The sequence below is a fragment of the Lissotriton vulgaris genome, chromosome 3_2 (assembly GCF_964263255.1).
Source record: "Lissotriton vulgaris chromosome 3_2, aLisVul1.2, whole genome shotgun sequence".
Taxonomy (NCBI): Eukaryota; Metazoa; Chordata; class Amphibia; order Caudata; family Salamandridae; genus Lissotriton; species Lissotriton vulgaris.
The window spans coordinates 272,646,345-272,664,478 of NC_141690.1; the positions used below are offsets into that span (position 1 = coordinate 272,646,345).

The following is an 18,134-nucleotide window of genomic DNA, read 5'->3' on the forward strand; positions in this document are numbered from 1 at the left end:
CCAGTGATGCAGTATGTTTCCTTGTGTGGCGTCGGACGGTCATCGCTCCACCAGTGATGCAGTGTGTTTCCTTGTGTGGCATAGGACGGTCATCGCTATGCCAGTGATGCAGTGTGTTTCCTTGTGTGGTGTGGGATGGTCATTGCTCTCCCAGTGATGCAGTGTGTTTCCTTGTGTGGCATGGGATGGTCATCGCTCTGCCAGTGATGCAATGTATCTCCTTGTGTGGCGTGGGACGGTCATTGTTCTTCTAGTGATGCACTATGTTTCTTTGTGTGGCTCGGCTCCTGCCAGTGAAATCACATCACTCTGTTGGCGATGCCGCTGTGCTGCAGTGAGGCCCGGTGCCTCTGATGCAGTGCACTGTGTTTCTTTGTGTGGCCCGTCTCCTGACACTGAGATGGTGTTGCTTTGTTGGTGATGCCTCCAGGAACAGGTGCGAGGGCACAAGCCTTAAAACGTCAACAGTATGGTTCATCTTGTGGGATGTGCCGTTATGATTTTTCCACTTCATTGTCCCCGGTTCCCCAATTTGCTTATGTTTGGGAGCACGGCTCAGTGGGAATTCGACGTTGAATGTGCAACATCCTGTCCCAATGGTATCTTGTTATAAGTTGTCCAATCATTACACTGCAATGTGAGGCTCGTAAGGTGACAAATGACATGCTCACGATCATATTATCCAAGATAAATATTGGATATTCTGTCGGCTTCATCAGGAGTTTAGCGGAATAATTTCTCTGTCTGCGTTGGGGGGTGCGAGTGCTTCATTATAGACTGATTCTTCGAAGCCCTGCTCCTAGTTCTAATAATCTATTACTTTATGTGTCCATGTCCTAGCTGGTACCCTGAATATTGTAACACTCCAACCTTAACGGAAATGGGTAAGCCACAATATTCGAACAAGTGTTCCCTTGGGGGATCGTAATTTACCTCTGAAGATATTTTTCTTTACCCGACCACTTCTCTCCTCATCTCAGCGTCACTTATTCAGACCTTATGCCCATCATCTTATGCCCCCCCCCCCCCTTGGTATAAGTAGAACCTCCTGATTTCGAAATTTTTCTGCGACTATCGCCTGTCCTATTATTTGTGTTAGGGAAGGTTTCCCTGCTGTGTTAATGTGGATAAAGCCTCAGTGTGCCTTTGCTAAGAAAATACTCCAGTGCCCCTTTTCCATCCCAGTGTTTTATTCTGGTTTAAAGTGACACTAAGTCCAGGGACATTTATGGTTCCCACCTTTTCATTCACAATTGTGCATCGGGTCAAGAAGTTGCTGGTGTATCTAATTTAAGTTGACTGTTTTGTGTAGGAAGGACTGGACGGCCAGGTGGGGGTTCCGTGTTGCTCCCCCTCCCACTATCATAAACAAACAGTGCAGTGCCCCCCCCCCCTCCTCCTATCCATAGCCCTTCTCTCAATGGTATGTATTTGTTTGATGGTTCCTCTCATACATGTGTAGGGCGGCGGGGCATTTTGCTCCACAGGTGGGGGTAGGCACTGCCAAGTTGTGCGTCCTGTACAGTCACTTGAGGATTCGGATACCCTGTACCCACTATTCTAAAGTCCACCAGATTGGGCCGCTGTGTCGCGCTATATCTGGACCCATTTCCCTGAGCATACATCAGGAGTGTGTTTTGGGCCCTATCAGGAGGAAAGGGCCTGGTTAGCACGCTGCAAGAGTAGACTATGTGCAGGTAGTGGGGTATTTTGAGAGTGAAGTGCGCGGTTTCTGTAGTGGCCCTAGCTCTGAGAGAAGGTGACAAGCTGATTAGCAGATTGTGGGGCAGACTTTCATTCCATTTGTACTCCCTGGGAGGACCCCCTGAGCCAGGGAATTTAATATCCTACAATAACAGGCTCCTTTTAGACAATAGCAGGGGCAGGTTAATTCGTAAGTGAAATAACAATGCAGCAGTCCTTCTCACTTACTCTTAGAACATGTAATTCAATTGCCACCTGCCCCCCCTTATTTTGCGAACGTGGTGGTCGACCTGTTTTTGTCACTGCCATCAGACTCTATCTTGGTTGTGTGCGGCACTTAGGGCCTTGTCCCATCACAGGAACGCATACTTTTATGTGGGGGGGGAGTTGGCCATTGGGAGAGTTGTCAGGACTCCATTTATCGTTATCTCAAACATGATGGTGTTGTGACGGGCAGATCAGCAGGTATGTAAATCTCTACAGTGGGGTATCAGTGTGCATTAGGTGCTAATTCTTAGTCACCTAGCATGCATTCTACGTAATTTGGTCTGTCTAACACGGTAGTATAGGCACTACATAGATTCTCATGTCCTGGGTGCTATGGGGGAAGCCCTGAGCCACGTCATGTCAACTTTTTCTGGCTGTGGGAAATTTGTGTGGCACCTTATTTTCCTTCACATTACAGTTTCGCTGCTGTCTTCTGTGACGCTCATTTGGGTAGGACCTTCACACCTGGGGGTCTTATCTGACTGCGGGTTAGGCTTGGCTACATGGAAGACAGTCGTGGATGTGCCAAATTAGGATTGTTAGCAAGCTCCAGGCCCAGCCCTAAACTATAGGTTTGCCCCTGGTGCATTTCTTCTCCTGGGACCTCAACCTTGAGGTACAGCTAGCCCTGTTACCTTCCACCCCTGGTATCGGTACATGGGTTATTCCACTTTGGAGTAGGGAAGGTCACATGTCAATAGTTATTGCTCCCCTTCCTTCATGATCTTGGGGTCTGTCTGTTCATCCAAGGCTTGGGTATCCGTAGGCAGCCCACCTGCGGTCTGCAGCCCGCAGTGTAACACTCAAGTCAGGTGTCAGTAGAGCATCTGTGGCTCCCACAACTCGAGCATGGTTTGCCATTAATCCCTATGGGGTGGCCCCACACTCGGCCCCTCTATCTTGTTTTCTTTGGAGGAGCTCCCTTTGCCAGGGGGGGTCCTATGTTAACCTTTAAGACAAGCTATCCCTGTGGTAGCATAGACTTGCAGTCTACTGGCTAACTAGGGGGCATGTGATTCCGGCGGGCACCGTGGCATTCCGTATTTACATGTAAGTCCACGTCACAGGTTTCCACAATATATATGCATTTGCGCTCTGCAGTAGACCTCTGTATCCTTTGGGGGTTTAGTTGCACAAGCGTAAACTTGCAGTTACAAAGTGAACTGCGCTTGTATGTTAGGGAGGGATATAAGCAGGGGAAGCCCTCCTCATCACCTGGTCTCTTGCCTGGGATAGTCTACACTATTGCTGTAGAGGGTTTGTACCCGGGTGGTTGCACCGTTGGTGTCGGAGTTGTGCTGGTTTCCACAGGCGAGTCTCTGTGCAGGTCTGGAGCTTGGGGGCTCTGGGTTGCAGTCCCAGCTGCCCGTGGAGGTGGTCGTAAGTCGTTTTACAGACTAGCTAACTTAATGGTAGCATGGCTATGCCGCTTCCAGACGAAAACCCAAGAGGCTGGATTTTCCTGTATACCCTTTAGCTTAATCTGGGTATTGCCCAAGTTGATAAGATGCAGTGAGTCCCCGAATTCCCCGGTCCTCCTTGGAGGTTGGCAGCACAAGCGTCATGAAAGCACACTTCCTTTATGATGGTGCAGAAGTCGCCGTTGCAGCAGTAGCTGTGACTTCACCTTGGTAGTTCCGTCACGCTTGTGCGAAGGGATATGTTGGCGTCCCAGCGACATGTGCTGGACAGCCTATTTCTTGATACAAAGGGCTTTCAGAAGTAGGGGCCCCTACTATCCCTTTGGTTTCTCTGATTTGGTGAAAGGACCCGGGGGGGCCGGCAGATTGGGGGCAGAAGGGACCTTTCTTTCCTTCGGGCATGCATGGTCATGTCAGCGGCCTTGGGCTCTTCTTGGAGGATAGGGTGCCCGCAACTGGCGTGGTCGTGTTCCTGGGACTGACGAGGAATTTGACCGAGCTAGTTTTGTTGGACAGGGATTAATGGTGTCACCCCACGCCTTTGGGCGTTGCCCTGTTCCTCCTCTATCTGAAGGAAGCAATTATAGGTGAAGGTTGCAGGTAAAAGAGCAGTAGCAGTGGTGGGGGGGCCCGTGCGGCAGCGGGAACCACCTCACGGGCTGTGGCGGAGTTACTGGGCGATCCGGAAGAAGAGAGGTGCAAACGCTGGACGTCAGCGGGCACATAGGGGTGCCAGAGCATAACCTCAGAGCCTAACCTGTAACCTCATGGGAGGTGCAGGAATTCGTGTCGGCGCCCCAGTAGTCCTTCGGGCGGTTGTGGGCCTGTGCAACCGGGGGTTTGCCTAGTCACGCCCCGCAATGGGCGTGTCAGTATAATTATGGTAATTGTACAACAGTTGGGTGGTTCGCCACTGTGTTGTTTGGCTCAACAGGCGGGCAGGTGGCGAGAATGCGGCCTGCCCTAGGATCGCCCGTAAGCTAACCCACCGTCATTACATATGTTGAAAGGAATAAACCTGCAGCAATTTTTACCCAAACCTAACACTTGTGTCTTTGTGTTATTTGCGGGTTTGGGCATGTGGGGCGGGGGTTCATGTGGCCCTGATGTGACTATGCCGAGCTTCCAGGGCAGCTGCAGCATGGCGTTCGTGGACCCTGGAGAAGGCTGTGTACTGGTGGTGGCAAAACTGTACTCCCGTTCAGCTCCCAAGATGCTCTGGCTGCAACAATCCTTCGCTGAGATGCTCCGGGCTCAACGGCGGTGATCCAGGCCAGAAGACACAACAAAATGATTCAGCACGAGGATTCAGGCAACAGCGTATGCTGCTTGCTACTTCAAGCCTTTGTGCATGACAAGGCTCCACCCCTTCTGCCCTTTTGGTTACTTTAAACCACAACGGCCAATTCGGTGTGTGATTTTCCGTGCTCCTGCCCCTCAGTGTTGATTCATTGTGGTCTCTCCTAGGGTTTGCTTCTCTTCCCAGGGCCCGCACTGCTTCTATCTCCACCGTCTTGAGCGTAAGAATTGTGGAATCTAATTCACCATTACTCCACATGACACTTCTGTCACGTCATCTTTTTTTCAACGTACAGTCACTGTATGAAATGCATCATGGATGGTTTTTTACAGTGTTTAAAGTCAAAGAGTAAAATAAGGATTTTCTGCACACCACAGGAACATCAGGTTATAGGATTTGATGAGGTATTTGTACACAAAAGAGGAACGTTTTGGTATAGATTAGACAAGGCATTATTTTGTGTTAATTGGCATTTCACCTGGATCTACGTAAATGGAGTTGCTCTCTTTGAAATTTGCAACAACTTTGACAATGTAATTATTCTGAACTTCTTGTGGATTTTTACAGTACATTTATCATGCAAATACTTAGAAGCTGTTAATTTTAATGGATTTATGGCACGAAGGAAGTGAAATAAATATGTGTTCTACTAGGGGAATTTCCTAAGGCTTTTTCTGGAAAGATAGGCCTGGTAATCCTTCTTTTTTACAAAATCTTTTTGAAATCGGATGCTGACCTATGTGTACATAATGTGAGGCATAATCCATTGTTATCAGGGAAGATGCTATAGCAGAATAAAAAATCTTCGGCAAAGAATGGTGTCATAGAACCTGTGGAGCCTACGGAATGGGTGTCTCCTCTTGTGGGAAGAAGTGCCAAAAGCAGTGTTAGACTGTGTATTGATTTTAGAGAGTTGACTAAAAACATTCTGGTAGGTCAATGCCCATTACCAGTAACACATGAAACGTCTCTCACGAAAGGAGTTCAATGGTTTTCCACTAGTCTGCTTACCATCAGGTACCACTGCTTGCTGGTAGTAAGAGGTTGACAACTTTCATTATGTCTGTCAGATGTTTCCAGTTTCGGGGCGTGTTCTTCGGCCGTGCTTGGGTGTCATCAATGTTCCAATTACTTATGATTAATTTGTCGGAAGGTGTGAGTGAAATGATGCTTTTTTAGGATGACATCTCAGCCATGGGGTAAAACTATGCTAGAAGCTTCAAGATGTTTTGAAAACTTTAGAGAACAAACGCCATACAGTTGAAATCAATAAATGTAAGCACCAGAGGTTTACAAATCCTGGTGTGACAACAAAAAGGGGGTAAAAGGTTGGTGATTTTGTGAGAGTTAAGAATGACAAGATGGCATGTCGGGTGATTGTAGGTACACTCACAGCTATAAGAGTGATAGGCTCTTTGCAATTCCGCATTGTGGAGTGCTGGTGATGTATGGGATTCAAGTAGATTAGATAGTGTATCCACGTTTCCTCTTGGTCCTAGATTTAGAAAGATGTCATGGAATGTACTCTGCACTGTGACTATGACTGGATTGATGAATTTGAATGAAGCAAATTAGTTTAATATGTTGCTTAATGAGGAATAAGGTTCTAATGATACTGAAAATCCTACTTCATACTTATGCAAAGCTATAATATGACTGAGTTTTTGAAGAGCTAGTGTTAAACTAAACAATATGCAGATTTAACATCTACATATTGTATTCTTCTCTTATTTAAGACATCAATTTCTTTTCCTATTAGAAAATGATAAAAGTGTCCCTCTTGTTAAGGAGAAAGATATGTTGGTGGGTATTTATAGTTATAAAGTTTGACTCTCAGTAGCCACTGTTTGTTGAACACCTGTGTTGATGTGTTCTTGGTTCATATGCAGAGAAGTTGAGTGTATTCTCGGCAGTTCCTTGTACTCTCTCTGAGGCACCCGCCTGCAGTGCCCTTTGTATAATACAGTGCCAGGTGTTGGTGCCACTCTGCTGTAATGTAGCTCCTGGTGGTCTCCAATGCTTTTTAAAATTATGCCAGCAATGCTCTAAGCAATAGTTCCTCCTACTCACACATCCATGAACAGCTCAATGGCAATAATTTCTTCTCAAAATTAACCAGTTCATTTTTTTAATGTTTTTTAGTGAGAGACGACTTCATCATGCATCTGCCTCTTGTGCTCCCTGTGATCTTGTGCAGCCTCATCCTGGGGAATGCAGAGGTTATACAGAACGCATTTAAAGATGGCTGCCCTCAGTTTTTCTACGAAGGAACAGAGCCCTCTGGAATTGAACCTACAAATGCAGCTCGGATTTGCCAAGTCTATGAGAATAAGTATCAGTTTGCCACCATGTATGACCGTGCTCTCCGCATTCCACTCTACTCCGCTTACATCTACGAACCAGGGAAGACTGATAGAGCTGACTGGATGATAGAGCCGCAGGTAGGTGCCATCTCTGGGCGAGGCTGGATACTAAAGGGAGGGCGCACAGATGATAAAAGATGAGGGGAGGGGAGGGGTGGAGAGGACTGAATGGATGATAGAGCCGGAGGTATGTGCCATCTCTGTGGAGGGGGGATGATGCTAAAGGGAGGGGCGGACAGGTGGTAAAAGATGAGCGGAGGGGTTGAGAGGACAGACTGGATGATAGAGCCCCAGGTATGTGCCATCTCTGTGGAGGGGGGATGATGCTAAAGGGAGGGGCGGACAGGTGGTAAAAGATGAGCGGAGGGGTTGAGAGGACAGACTGGATGATAGAGCCCCAGGTATGTGCCATCTCTCGGGAGGGGGGATGATGCTAAAGGGATGGGTGGACAGATGAGGGGAGGAGTGAAGAGGACAGACTGGATGATAGAGCCTCAGGTATGTGCCATCTCTGTGGAGGGGGGATGATGCTAAAGGGAGGGGCGGACAGATGAGGGGAGGGGTGGAGAGGACTGAATGGATGATAGCGCTGCAGGTATGTGCCATCGCTGGGGAGAGGGGGTGGATGCTAAAGGGAAGGGCTGACAGATGAGGGGAGGAGTGGAGAGGACAGACTGGATGACAGAGCCCCAGGTAGGTGCCATCTCTGGGGAGGGGGGATGAATCTAAAGGGAGGGGTGGACAAATGAGGGGAGGAGTGGAGAGGACAGACTAGATGATAGAGCCGCAGGTATGTGACATCTCTGGGGGGGGCTGGATGCTAAAGGGAGGGCGGACAGATGATAAAAGTTGAGGGGAGGGGAGGGGTGGAGAGGACTGAATGGATGATAGAGCCGCAGGTATGTGCCATCTCTGGGGAGGGGGGGGTGATGCTAAAGGGAGGGGCGGACAGCTGAGGGGAGGGGTGGAGAGGACTGACTGGATGATAGGGCGGCAGGTATGATCCATTTCTGGGGCGGGGGGGTTGATGCTACAGGGAGAGGCGGACAGGTGATAAAAGATGAGGGGGGTGGAGAGGAGTGACTGGATGATAGAGGCGCAGGTATGTGCCATCTCTGGGGAGGGGGGGTGGATGCTAAAGAGAGGGGAGGACAGATGGTAAAAGATGAGGGGAGGAGTGGAGAGGAGTGACTGGATGATAGAGCCGCAGGTATGTGCCATCTCTGGGGAGGGGGGAGATGCTCAAGGGAGGGGCGGACAGATGATAAAAGAAGAGGGGAGGGGTGGAGAGGAGTGACTGGATGATAGAGCCTCAGGTATATGTCATCTCTGGGGAGGGGCGGATGATGCTAAAGGGAGGGGCTGACAGATGATAAAAGACATTTATTTATTTATTTATTATGAAGCTTGTAAAGCGCCTGGTTACACTAGCTAGTGTGTCCCCGCGCTGATTAGACCCAACCTGGCTAATTCCTGAAGCTCTTAAGTTCTGGCTACCCAAAGTCCCCATGTTAATCTTTGGGGAACAGGATGTTTTTCAGCTCTTTCCGGAAGACTGCCTCTGATGTCTCCAGGCGGAGCCTCCTAGGCAAGGCAGTCTGTTCCACTTCTTGGCAGTCATGACTCTGAAGGAGCGCCCGCCCATTCTCACTCTGTTGAACTTTGGGACATGAACCTGCCCGTCCCACTTGAACGTAACTGTCGGGTAGGTCGGTATGAACGGAGTAGGTTATGTAGGTACATGGGGCCCTTTCCCTGTAGGATACGATGGCCTACGCAGAGGGCTTTAAAAGTCACACGTTCCTTAATTGGCAGCCAGTGCAGAGTTTTGAGCGCACTCTTAGCTGAGGCTCTCTTGGGGATGGGAGGGGTGGAGAGGAGTGGCTGGATGATAGAGCCGCAGGTATGTGCCATCTCTGGGGAGGGGGGATGATGCTAAAGGGAGGGGCGGACAGATGATAAAAGACATGAGGAGGGGAGGGGTGGAGAGGACTGACTGGATGATAATGATAGAGCCGCAGTAATGTGCCATCTCTGGGGGGGTGGGGCTGGATGCTAAAGGGAGGGCAGACCGATGATAAAAGATGAGGGGAGGGGAAGAGAGGACTGAATGGAAGATAGAGCCGCAGGTATGTGCCATCTCTGGGGGGCTGGATGCTGAAGGGAGGGCGGACAGATGATAAAAGATGAGGGGAGGGGAGGGGTGGAGAGGACTGAATGGATGATAGAGCCTCGGGTATGTGCCATCTCTAGGGAGGGGGGATGATGCTAAAGGGAGGGGCGGACAGGTGATAAAAGATGAGGGGAGGGGAGTGGTGGAGAGGACTGAATGGATGATAGAGCCCCTGGTATGTGCCATCTCTAGGGAGGGGGATGATGCTAAAGGGAGGGGTGGACAGATGAGGGGAGGAGTGAAGAGGACAGACTGGATGATAGAGCCTCAGGTATGTGCCATCTCTGTGGAGGGGGGATGATGCTAAAGGGAGGGGCGGACAGATGATGGGAGGGGTGGAGAGGACTGAATGGATGATAGAGCTGCAGGTATGTGCCATCGCTGGGGAGAGGGGGTGGATGCTAAAGGGAGGGGCTGACAGGTGATAAACGATGAGGGGACGGGAGTGGTGGAGAGGACTGAATGGATGATAGAGCCGCAGGTATGTGCCATCTCTGCGGAGGGGGATGATGCTAAAGGGAGTGGTGATCAGATGAGGGGAGGAGTGGAGAGGACTGACTGGATGATAGAGCCGCAGGTATCAACCATCTCTGTAGAGGGGGTGGATGCTAAAGGGAGGGGCGGACAGGTGATAAAAGATGAAGGGAGGAGTGGAGAGGACAGACTGGATGATAGAGTCCCAGGTAGGTGCCATCTCTAGGGAGGGGGTGGATGCTAAAGGGAGGGGCTAACAGGTGATAAAAGATGAGGGGAGGGGAGGGGTGGAGAGGACAGAATGGATGATAGATGGCTTTTTCTTTAGCAGGGGGCCCCTGTTCTTTGTTGTGATGCCATTTCTGTTTTTGTCTTTTCTTACCCGGTTCTTATGCTGCAAGCGCCTTGAGACCTTGCGGTGATAATGGCGCTCTATAAAAACTTATGACATTGACAGTGACATAGAGCCGCAGGTATGTGCCATCTCTGGTGAGGGAGGATGATGCTAAAGGGAGGGGTGGACAGATAAAGGGAGGAGTGGAGAGGTCTGACTAGATGATAGAGCCGCAGGTATGTGCCATCTCTGGGGAGGTGGGGATGAATCTAAAGGGAGGGGTGGAAAGGTGATAAAAAATGAGGGGAGGGGAGGGGTGGAGAAGACAGACTGGATGATAGAGCCGCAGGTATCAACCATCTCTGGGGAGGGGGATGATGCTAAAGGGAGGGGCGGACAGATGATAAAAGATGAGGAGAGGGGAGGAGAGGACTGACTGGATGATAGAGTCCCAGGTATCAACCATCTCTGGGGAGGGGGGATGATGCTAAAGGGAGGGGCGGACAGAAGCGGGGAGGAGTGGAGAGGATTGACTGGATGATAGAGCCGCAGGTATGTGCCATCTCTGGGGACGTGGGGATGATGCTAAAGGAAGGGGCGGACAGATGAGGGGAGGGGTGGAGAGAACTGACTGGATGATAGAGCCGCAGGTATGTTCCATTTCTGGGGAGGGGGTGGATGTTAAAGGGAGGGGCGGACAGATGATAAAAGACCTGGAAAGGGGAGGGGTGGAGAGGACTGACTGGATGATAGAGCCGCAGGTATGTGCCATCTCTGGGGAGGGGGGGATGATGCTAAAGGGAGGGGCGGACAGGTGATAAAAGATGAGGGGGGTGGAGAGGAGTGACTGGATGATAGAGCCGCAGGTATGTGCCATCTCTGGGGAGGGGTGGTGGATGCTACAGGGAGGAGCGGACAGATGATAAAAGACATGGGGAGGGGTGGAGAGGAGTGACTGGATGATAGAGCCGCATGTATGTGCTATCTCTGGGGAGGGGGGATGATGCTAAAGGGAGGGGCGGACAGATGATAAAAGACATTTATTTATTTATTTATTATGAAGCTTGTAAAGCGCCTGGTTACACTAGCTAGTGTGTCCCCGCGATGATTAGATCCAACCTGGCTAATTCCTGAAGCTCTTAAGTTCTGGCTACCCAAAGTCCTCATCTTAATCTTTGGGGAACAGGATGGATTTCAGCTCTTTCCGGAAGACTGCCTCTGATGTCTCCAGGCGGAGCCTCCTAGGCAAGGCAGTCTGTTCCACTTCTTGGCAGTCATGACTCTAAAGGAGCGCCCGCCCATTCTCACTCAGTTGAACTTTGGGACATGAACCTGCCCGGTCCCACTTGAACGTAACTGTCGGGTAGGTCGGTATGAATGGAGTAGGTTATGTAGGTACATGGGGCCCTTTTCCTGTAGGATACGATGGCCTACGCAGAGGGCTTTAAAAGTCACAAGTTCCTTAATTGGCAGCCAGTGCAGAGTTTTCAGCGCACTCTTAGCTGAGGCTCTCTTGGGGATGGGAGGGGTGGAGAGGAGTGACTGGATGATAGAGCTGCAGGTATGTGCCATCTCTGGGGAGGGGGGATGATGCTAAAGGGAGGGTGGACAGATGATAAAAGACATGGGGAGGGGAGGGGTGGAGAGGACTGACTGGATGATAGAGCCGCAGGTATGTACCATCTCTGGGGAGGGGGGATGATGCTAAAGGGAGGGGCGGACAGATGAGGGGAGGGGTGGAGAGGACTGACTGGATGACAGAGCCGCATGTATGTGCCATCTCTGGGGAGGGAGGGAGGGAGGATGGATGCTAAAGGGAGGGGCGGACAGATGATAAAAGACATGAGGAGGAGAGGGGTAGAGAGGATTGACTGGATGATAGAGCCGCAGGTATGCGCCATCTCTGGGGAGGGGGGTGGATGCTAAAGGGAGGGGAGTACAGGTGATAAAAGATGATGGGAGGGGAGGGGTGGAGAGGACTGAATGGATGATAGAGCCGCAGGTATGTGCCATCTCTGGGGAGGGAGGATGGATGGTAAATGGAGGGGCAGACAGGTGATAAAAGATGAGGGTAGGAGTGGAGAGGACAGACTGGATGATAGAGCCCCAGGTATGTGCCATCTCTGGGGAGGGGGGATGCTAAAGGGAGGGGCGGTCAGATGAAGGGAGGAGTGGAGAGGAGGGGAGGGGACTGGATGATAGAGCCTCAGGTATGTGCCATCTCTGGGGAGGGAGGATGGATGCTTAAGGGGAGGGGCGGAAAGATGAGGGGAGGAGTGGGGAGGAAAGACTGGATGATAGAGCCGCAGGTATGGGCCATCTCTGGGGAGGGGGGATGATGCTAAAGGGAGGGGCAGACAGATGATAACAGATGAGGGGAGGGGAGGGGTGGAGAGGACTGACTGTATGATAGAGCCCCAGGTATGTGCCATCTCTGGGGAGGGGGGATGCTAAAGGGAGGGGCGGTCAGATGAAGGGAGGAGTGGAGAGGAGGGGAGGGGACTGGATGATAGAGCCACAGGTATGTGCCATCTCTGGGGAGGGAGGATGGATGCTAAAGGGAGGGGCGGAAAGATGAGGGGAGGAGTGGGGAGGAAAGACTGGATGATAGAGCCGCAGGTATGGGCCATCTCTGGGGAGGGGGGATGATGCTAAAGGGAGGGGCAGACAGATGATACCAGATGAGGGGAGGGGAGGGGTGGAGAGGACTGACTGTATGATAGAGCCCCAGGTATGTGCCATCTCTGGGGAGGGGGGATGCTAAAGGGAGGGGCGGTCAGATGAAGGGAGGAGTGGAGAGGAGGGGAGGGGACTGGATGATAGAGCCTCAGGTATGTGCCATCTCTGTGGAGGGAAGATGAATGCTAAAGGGAGGGGAGAACCGATGATAAAAGATGAGGGGAGGGGAGTGTTGGAGAGGACTGAATGGATGATAGAGCCGCAGGTATGTGCCATCTCTGTGGAGGGGGGATGATGCTAAAGGGAGGGGCGGACAGGTGGTAAAAGATGAGCGGAGGGGTTGAGAGGACAGACTGGATGATAGAGCCCCAGGTATGTGCCATCTCTCGGGAGGGGGGGTGGATGCTAAAGGGAGGGGCAGACAGATGATAAAAGATTAGGGGAGGGGTGGAGAGGAGTGACTGGATGATCGAGCCGCAGGTATGTGCCATCTCTGGGGAGGTGGGGATGAATCTAAAGGGAGGGGTGGACAGGTGATAAAAAATGAGGGGAGGGGAGGGGTGGAGAAGACAGACTGGATGATAGAGCCGCAGGTATCATCCATCTCTGGGAAGGGGGATGATGCTAAAGGGAGGGGCGGACAGATGATAAAAGATGAGGGGAGGAGTGGAGAGGACAGACTGGATGATAGAGTCCCAGGTAGGTGCCATGTCTGGGGAGGGGGGATGATGCTAAAGGGAGGGGCGGACAGGAGCGGGGAGGAGTGGAGAGGATTGACTGGATGATAGAGCCGCAGGTATGTGACATCTCTGGGGAGGTGGGGATGATGCTAAATGAAGGGGCGGACAGATGAGGGGAGGGGTGGAGAGTACTGAATGGATGATAGAGCAGCAGGTATGTGCCATCTCTGGGGGGGTGGGGCTGGATGCTAAAGGGAGGGCAGACAGATGATATAAGATGAGGGGAGGGAAGGGGTGGAGAGGACTGAATGGATGATAGAGCCGCAGGTATGTGCCATCTCTGGGCGGGGCTGGATGCTAAAGGGAGGGAGGACAGATGATAAAAGATGAGGGGAGGGGAGGAGAGGACTGAATGGATGATAGAGCTTTGGGTATGTGCCATCTCTAGGAAGGGGGGATGATGCTAAAGGGAGGGCCGGACAGGTGATAAAAGATGAGGGGAGGGGAGTGTTGGCGAGGACTGAATGGATGATAGAGCCGCAGGTATGTGCCATCTGTGTGGAGGGGGGATGATGCTAAAGGGAGGGGCGGACAGGTGGTAAAAGATGAGCGGAGGGGTTGAGAGGACAGACTGGATGATAGAGCCCCAGGTATGTGCCATCTCTCGGGAGGGGGGGTGGATGCTAAAGGGAGGGGCAGACAGATGATAAAAGATTAGGGGAGGGGTGGAGAGGAGTGACTGGATGATCGAGCCGCAGGTATGTGCCATCTCTGGGGAGGGGGGATGATTCTAAAGGGAGGGGCAGACAGGTGAGGGGAGAAGTGGAGAGGACAGACTGGATGATAGAGCCGCAGGTATGTGCCATCTCTGGGGAGGGGGAATGATGCTAAAGGGAGGGGTGGACAGATGAGGGGAGGAGTGAAGAGGACAGACTGGATGATAGAGCCTCAGGTATGTGCCATCTCTGGGGAGGGGGAATGATGCTAAAGGGAGAGGTGGACAGATGAGGGGAGGAGTGGAGAGGACTGACTAGATGATAGAGCCGCAGGTATGTGCCATCTCTGGGGAGGGGGGATGATTCTAAAGGGAGGGGCAGACAGGTGAGGGGAGAAGTGGAGAGGACAGACTGGATGATAGAGCCGCAGGTATGTGCCATCTCTGGGGAGGGGGAATGATGCTAAAGGGAGGGGTGGACAGATGAGGGGAGGAGTGAAGAGGACAGACTGGATGATAGAGCCTCAGGTATGTGCCATCTCTGGGGAGGGGGGATGATGCTAAAGGGAGGGGCGGACAGATGAGGGGAGGGGTGGAGAGGACTGACTGGATGACAGAGCCGCATGTATGTGCCATCTCTGGGGAGGGAGGGAGGGAGGATGGATGCTAAAGGGAGGGGCGGACAGATGATAAAAGACATGAGGAGGGGAGGGGTAGAGAGGATTGACTGGATGATAGAGCCGCAGGTATGCGCCATCTCTGGGGAGGGGGGTGGATGCTAAAGGGAGGGGAGTACAGGTGATAAAAGATGATGGGAGGGGAGGGGTGGAGAGGACTGAATGGATGATAGAGCCGCAGGTATGTGCCATCTCTGGGGAGGGAGGATGGATGGTAAATGGAGGGGCAGACAGGTGATAAAAGATGAGGGTAGGAGTGGAGAGGACAGACTGGATGATAGAGCCCCAGGTATGTGCCATCTCTGGGGAGGGGGGATGCTGAAGGGAGGGGCGGTCAGATGAAGGGAGGAGTGGAGAGGAGGGGAGGGGACTGGATGATAGAGCCTCAGGTATGTGCCATCTCTGGGGAGGGAGGATGGATGCTTAAGGGGAGGGGCGGAAAGATGAGGGGAGGAGTGGGGAGGAAAGACTGGATGATAGAGCCGCAGGTATGGGCCATCTCTGGGGAGGGGGGATGATGCTAAAGGGAGGGGCAGACAGATGATAACAGATGAGGGGAGGGGAGGGGTGGAGAGGACTGACTGTATGATAGAGCCCCAGGTATGTGCCATCTCTGGGGAGGGGGGATGCTAAAGGGAGGGGCGGTCAGATGAAGGGAGGAGTGGAGAGGAGGGGAGGGGACTGGATGATAGAGCCACAGGTATGTGCCATCTCTGGGGAGGGAGGATGGATGCTAAAGGGAGGGGCGGAAAGATGAGGGGAGGAGTGGGGAGGAAAGACTGGATGATAGAGCCGCAGGTATGGGCCATCTCTGGGGAGGGGGGATGATGCTAAAGGGAGGGGCAGACAGATGATACCAGATGAGGGGAGGGGAGGGGTGGAGAGGACTGACTGTATGATAGAGCCCCAGGTATGTGCCATCTCTGGGGAGGGGGGATGCTAAAGGGAGGGGCGGTCAGATGAAGGGAGGAGTGGAGAGGAGGGGAGGGGACTGGATGATAGAGCCTCAGGTATGTGCCATCTCTGTGGAGGGAAGATGAATGCTAAAGGGAGGGGAGAACCGATGATAAAAGATGAGGGGAGGGGAGTGTTGGAGAGGACTGAATGGATGATAGAGCCGCAGGTATGTGCCATCTCTGTGGAGGGGGGATGATGCTAAAGGGAGGGGCGGACAGGTGGTAAAAGATGAGCGGAGGGGTTGAGAGGACAGACTGGATGATAGAGCCCCAGGTATGTGCCATCTCTCAGGAGGGGGGGTGGATGCTAAAGGGAGGGGCAGACAGATGATAAAAGATTAGGGGAGGGGTGGAGAGGAGTGACTGGATGATCGAGCCGCAGGTATGTGCCATCTCTGGGGAGGTGGGGATGAATCTAAAGGGAGGGGTGGACAGGTGATAAAAAATGAGGGGAGGGGAGGGGTGGAGAAGACAGACTGGATGATAGAGCCGCAGGTATCATCCATCTCTGGGAAGGGGGATGATGCTAAAGGGAGGGGCGGACAGATGATAAAAGATGAGGGGAGGAGTGGAGAGGACAGACTGGATGATAGAGTCCCAGGTAGGTGCCATGTCTGGGGAGGGGGGATGATGCTAAAGGGAGGGGCGGACAGGAGCGGGGAGGAGTGGAGAGGATTGACTGGATGATAGAGCCGCAGGTATGTGACATCTCTGGGGAGGTGGGGATGATGCTAAATGAAGGGGCGGACAGATGAGGGGAGGGGTGGAGAGTACTGACTGGATGATAGAGCAGCAGGTATGTGCCATCTCTGGGGGGGTGGGGCTGGATGCTAAAGGGAGGGCAGACAGATGATATAAGATGAGGGGAGGGAAGGGGTGGAGAGGACTGAATGGATGATAGAGCCGCAGGTATGTGCCATCTCTGGGCGGGGCTGGATGCTAAAGGGAGGGCGGACAGATGATAAAAGATGAGGGGAGGGGAGGAGAGGACTGAATGGATGATAGAGCTTTGGGTATGTGCCATCTCTAGGAAGGGGGGATGATGCTAAAGGGAGGGCCGGACAGGTGATAAAAGATGAGGGGAGGGGAGTGTTGGCGAGGACTGAATGGATGATAGAGCCGCAGGTATGTGCCATCTGTGTGGAGGGGGGATGATGCTAAAGGGAGGGGCGGACAGGTGGTAAAAGATGAGCGGAGGGGTTGAGAGGACAGACTGGATGATAGAGCCCCAGGTATGTGCCATCTCTCGGGAGGGGGGGTGGATGCTAAAGGGAGGGGCAGACAGATGATAAAAGATTAGGGGAGGGGTGGAGAGGAGTGACTGGATGATCGAGCCGCAGGTATGTGCCATCTCTGGGGAGGGGGGATGATTCTAAAGGGAGGGGCAGACAGGTGAGGGGAGAAGTGGAGAGGACAGACTGGATGATAGAGCCGCAGGTATGTGCCATCTCTGGGGAGGGGGAATGATGCTAAAGGGAGGGGTGGACAGATGAGGGGAGGAGTGAAGAGGACAGACTGGATGATAGAGCCTCAGGTATGTGCCATCTCTGGGGAGGGGGAATGATGCTAAAGGGAGAGGTGGACAGATGAGGGGAGGAGTGGAGAGGACTGACTAGATGATAGAGCCGCAGGTATGTGCCATCTCTGGGGAGGGGGTGGATGCTAAAGGGAGGGGCGGACAGGTGATAAAAGATGAGGGGAGGGGTGGAGAGGACAGACTGGATGATAGAGCCGCTGGTATCAACCATCTCTGGGGAGGGGGATGATGCTAAAGGAAGGGGCGGACAGATGATAAAAGATGAGGAGAGGAGTAGAGAGGACAGACTGGATGATAGAGCCCCAGGTATGTGCCATCTCTGGGGAGGGGGCAGATGCTGAAGGGAGGGGTGGAGAGGTAATGGAAGATGAGGGGAGGAGGGGGTAGGAGTGAACGGTTGATGGAGCCGCTGGTGTGGACCATCTCTGGGGAGTGTAAGGAGATGGGAGGGTATGGAACATATGGGACGGGGAGGAGCGATGAAGAATGAGGAGGGGAGGAGAGGACTGGACTGGATGATGGAGCCGTAGGTATGTGTCTCTGATTATCTATCTGGGCGGTTTGCTGAGCCAGACTCTGGTAGCTCCTTTGATACAGGAGATTCAATGGGCGTTGTGTGAATCCTTGCAGCCCTTCACCTCCAGGACATAAGCACACTGTAGTGTTTAACTTGAGTTGTATCTCCCCTGCCAAATATCGACTATCACAATATTGTGTAGGTAATAGTATGTAGGTGTAGATGTGCTGTTCTCAATTCTGCATCAATGTACCTAGAACATGTGCATACCGTCAAGGTACATACATGTAGAGGCAATTATAGTAAACCTTTCCTTACTTCTACATACTTGCCTTCA

The 18,134-nt window shown here is 52.3% G+C and overlaps 1 protein-coding gene across 2 annotated transcripts in view; it reads left to right on the forward strand.

The window, feature by feature from the left end:
- LOC147725669 (endonuclease domain-containing 1 protein-like) overlaps positions 1-18,134 on the forward strand; it is a 74,158-nt gene that overhangs the window by 29,890 nt on the left and 26,134 nt on the right. For both annotated transcript variants that reach the window (XM_086964343.1, XM_086964342.1), the window contains exon 2: positions 6,835-7,133. In XM_086964343.1, the coding sequence (XP_086820469.1) occupies positions 6,852-7,133 (282 nt within the window). In that variant the 5' untranslated portion in view covers positions 6,835-6,851. The remainder of the gene's footprint in view (positions 1-6,834; positions 7,134-18,134) is intronic.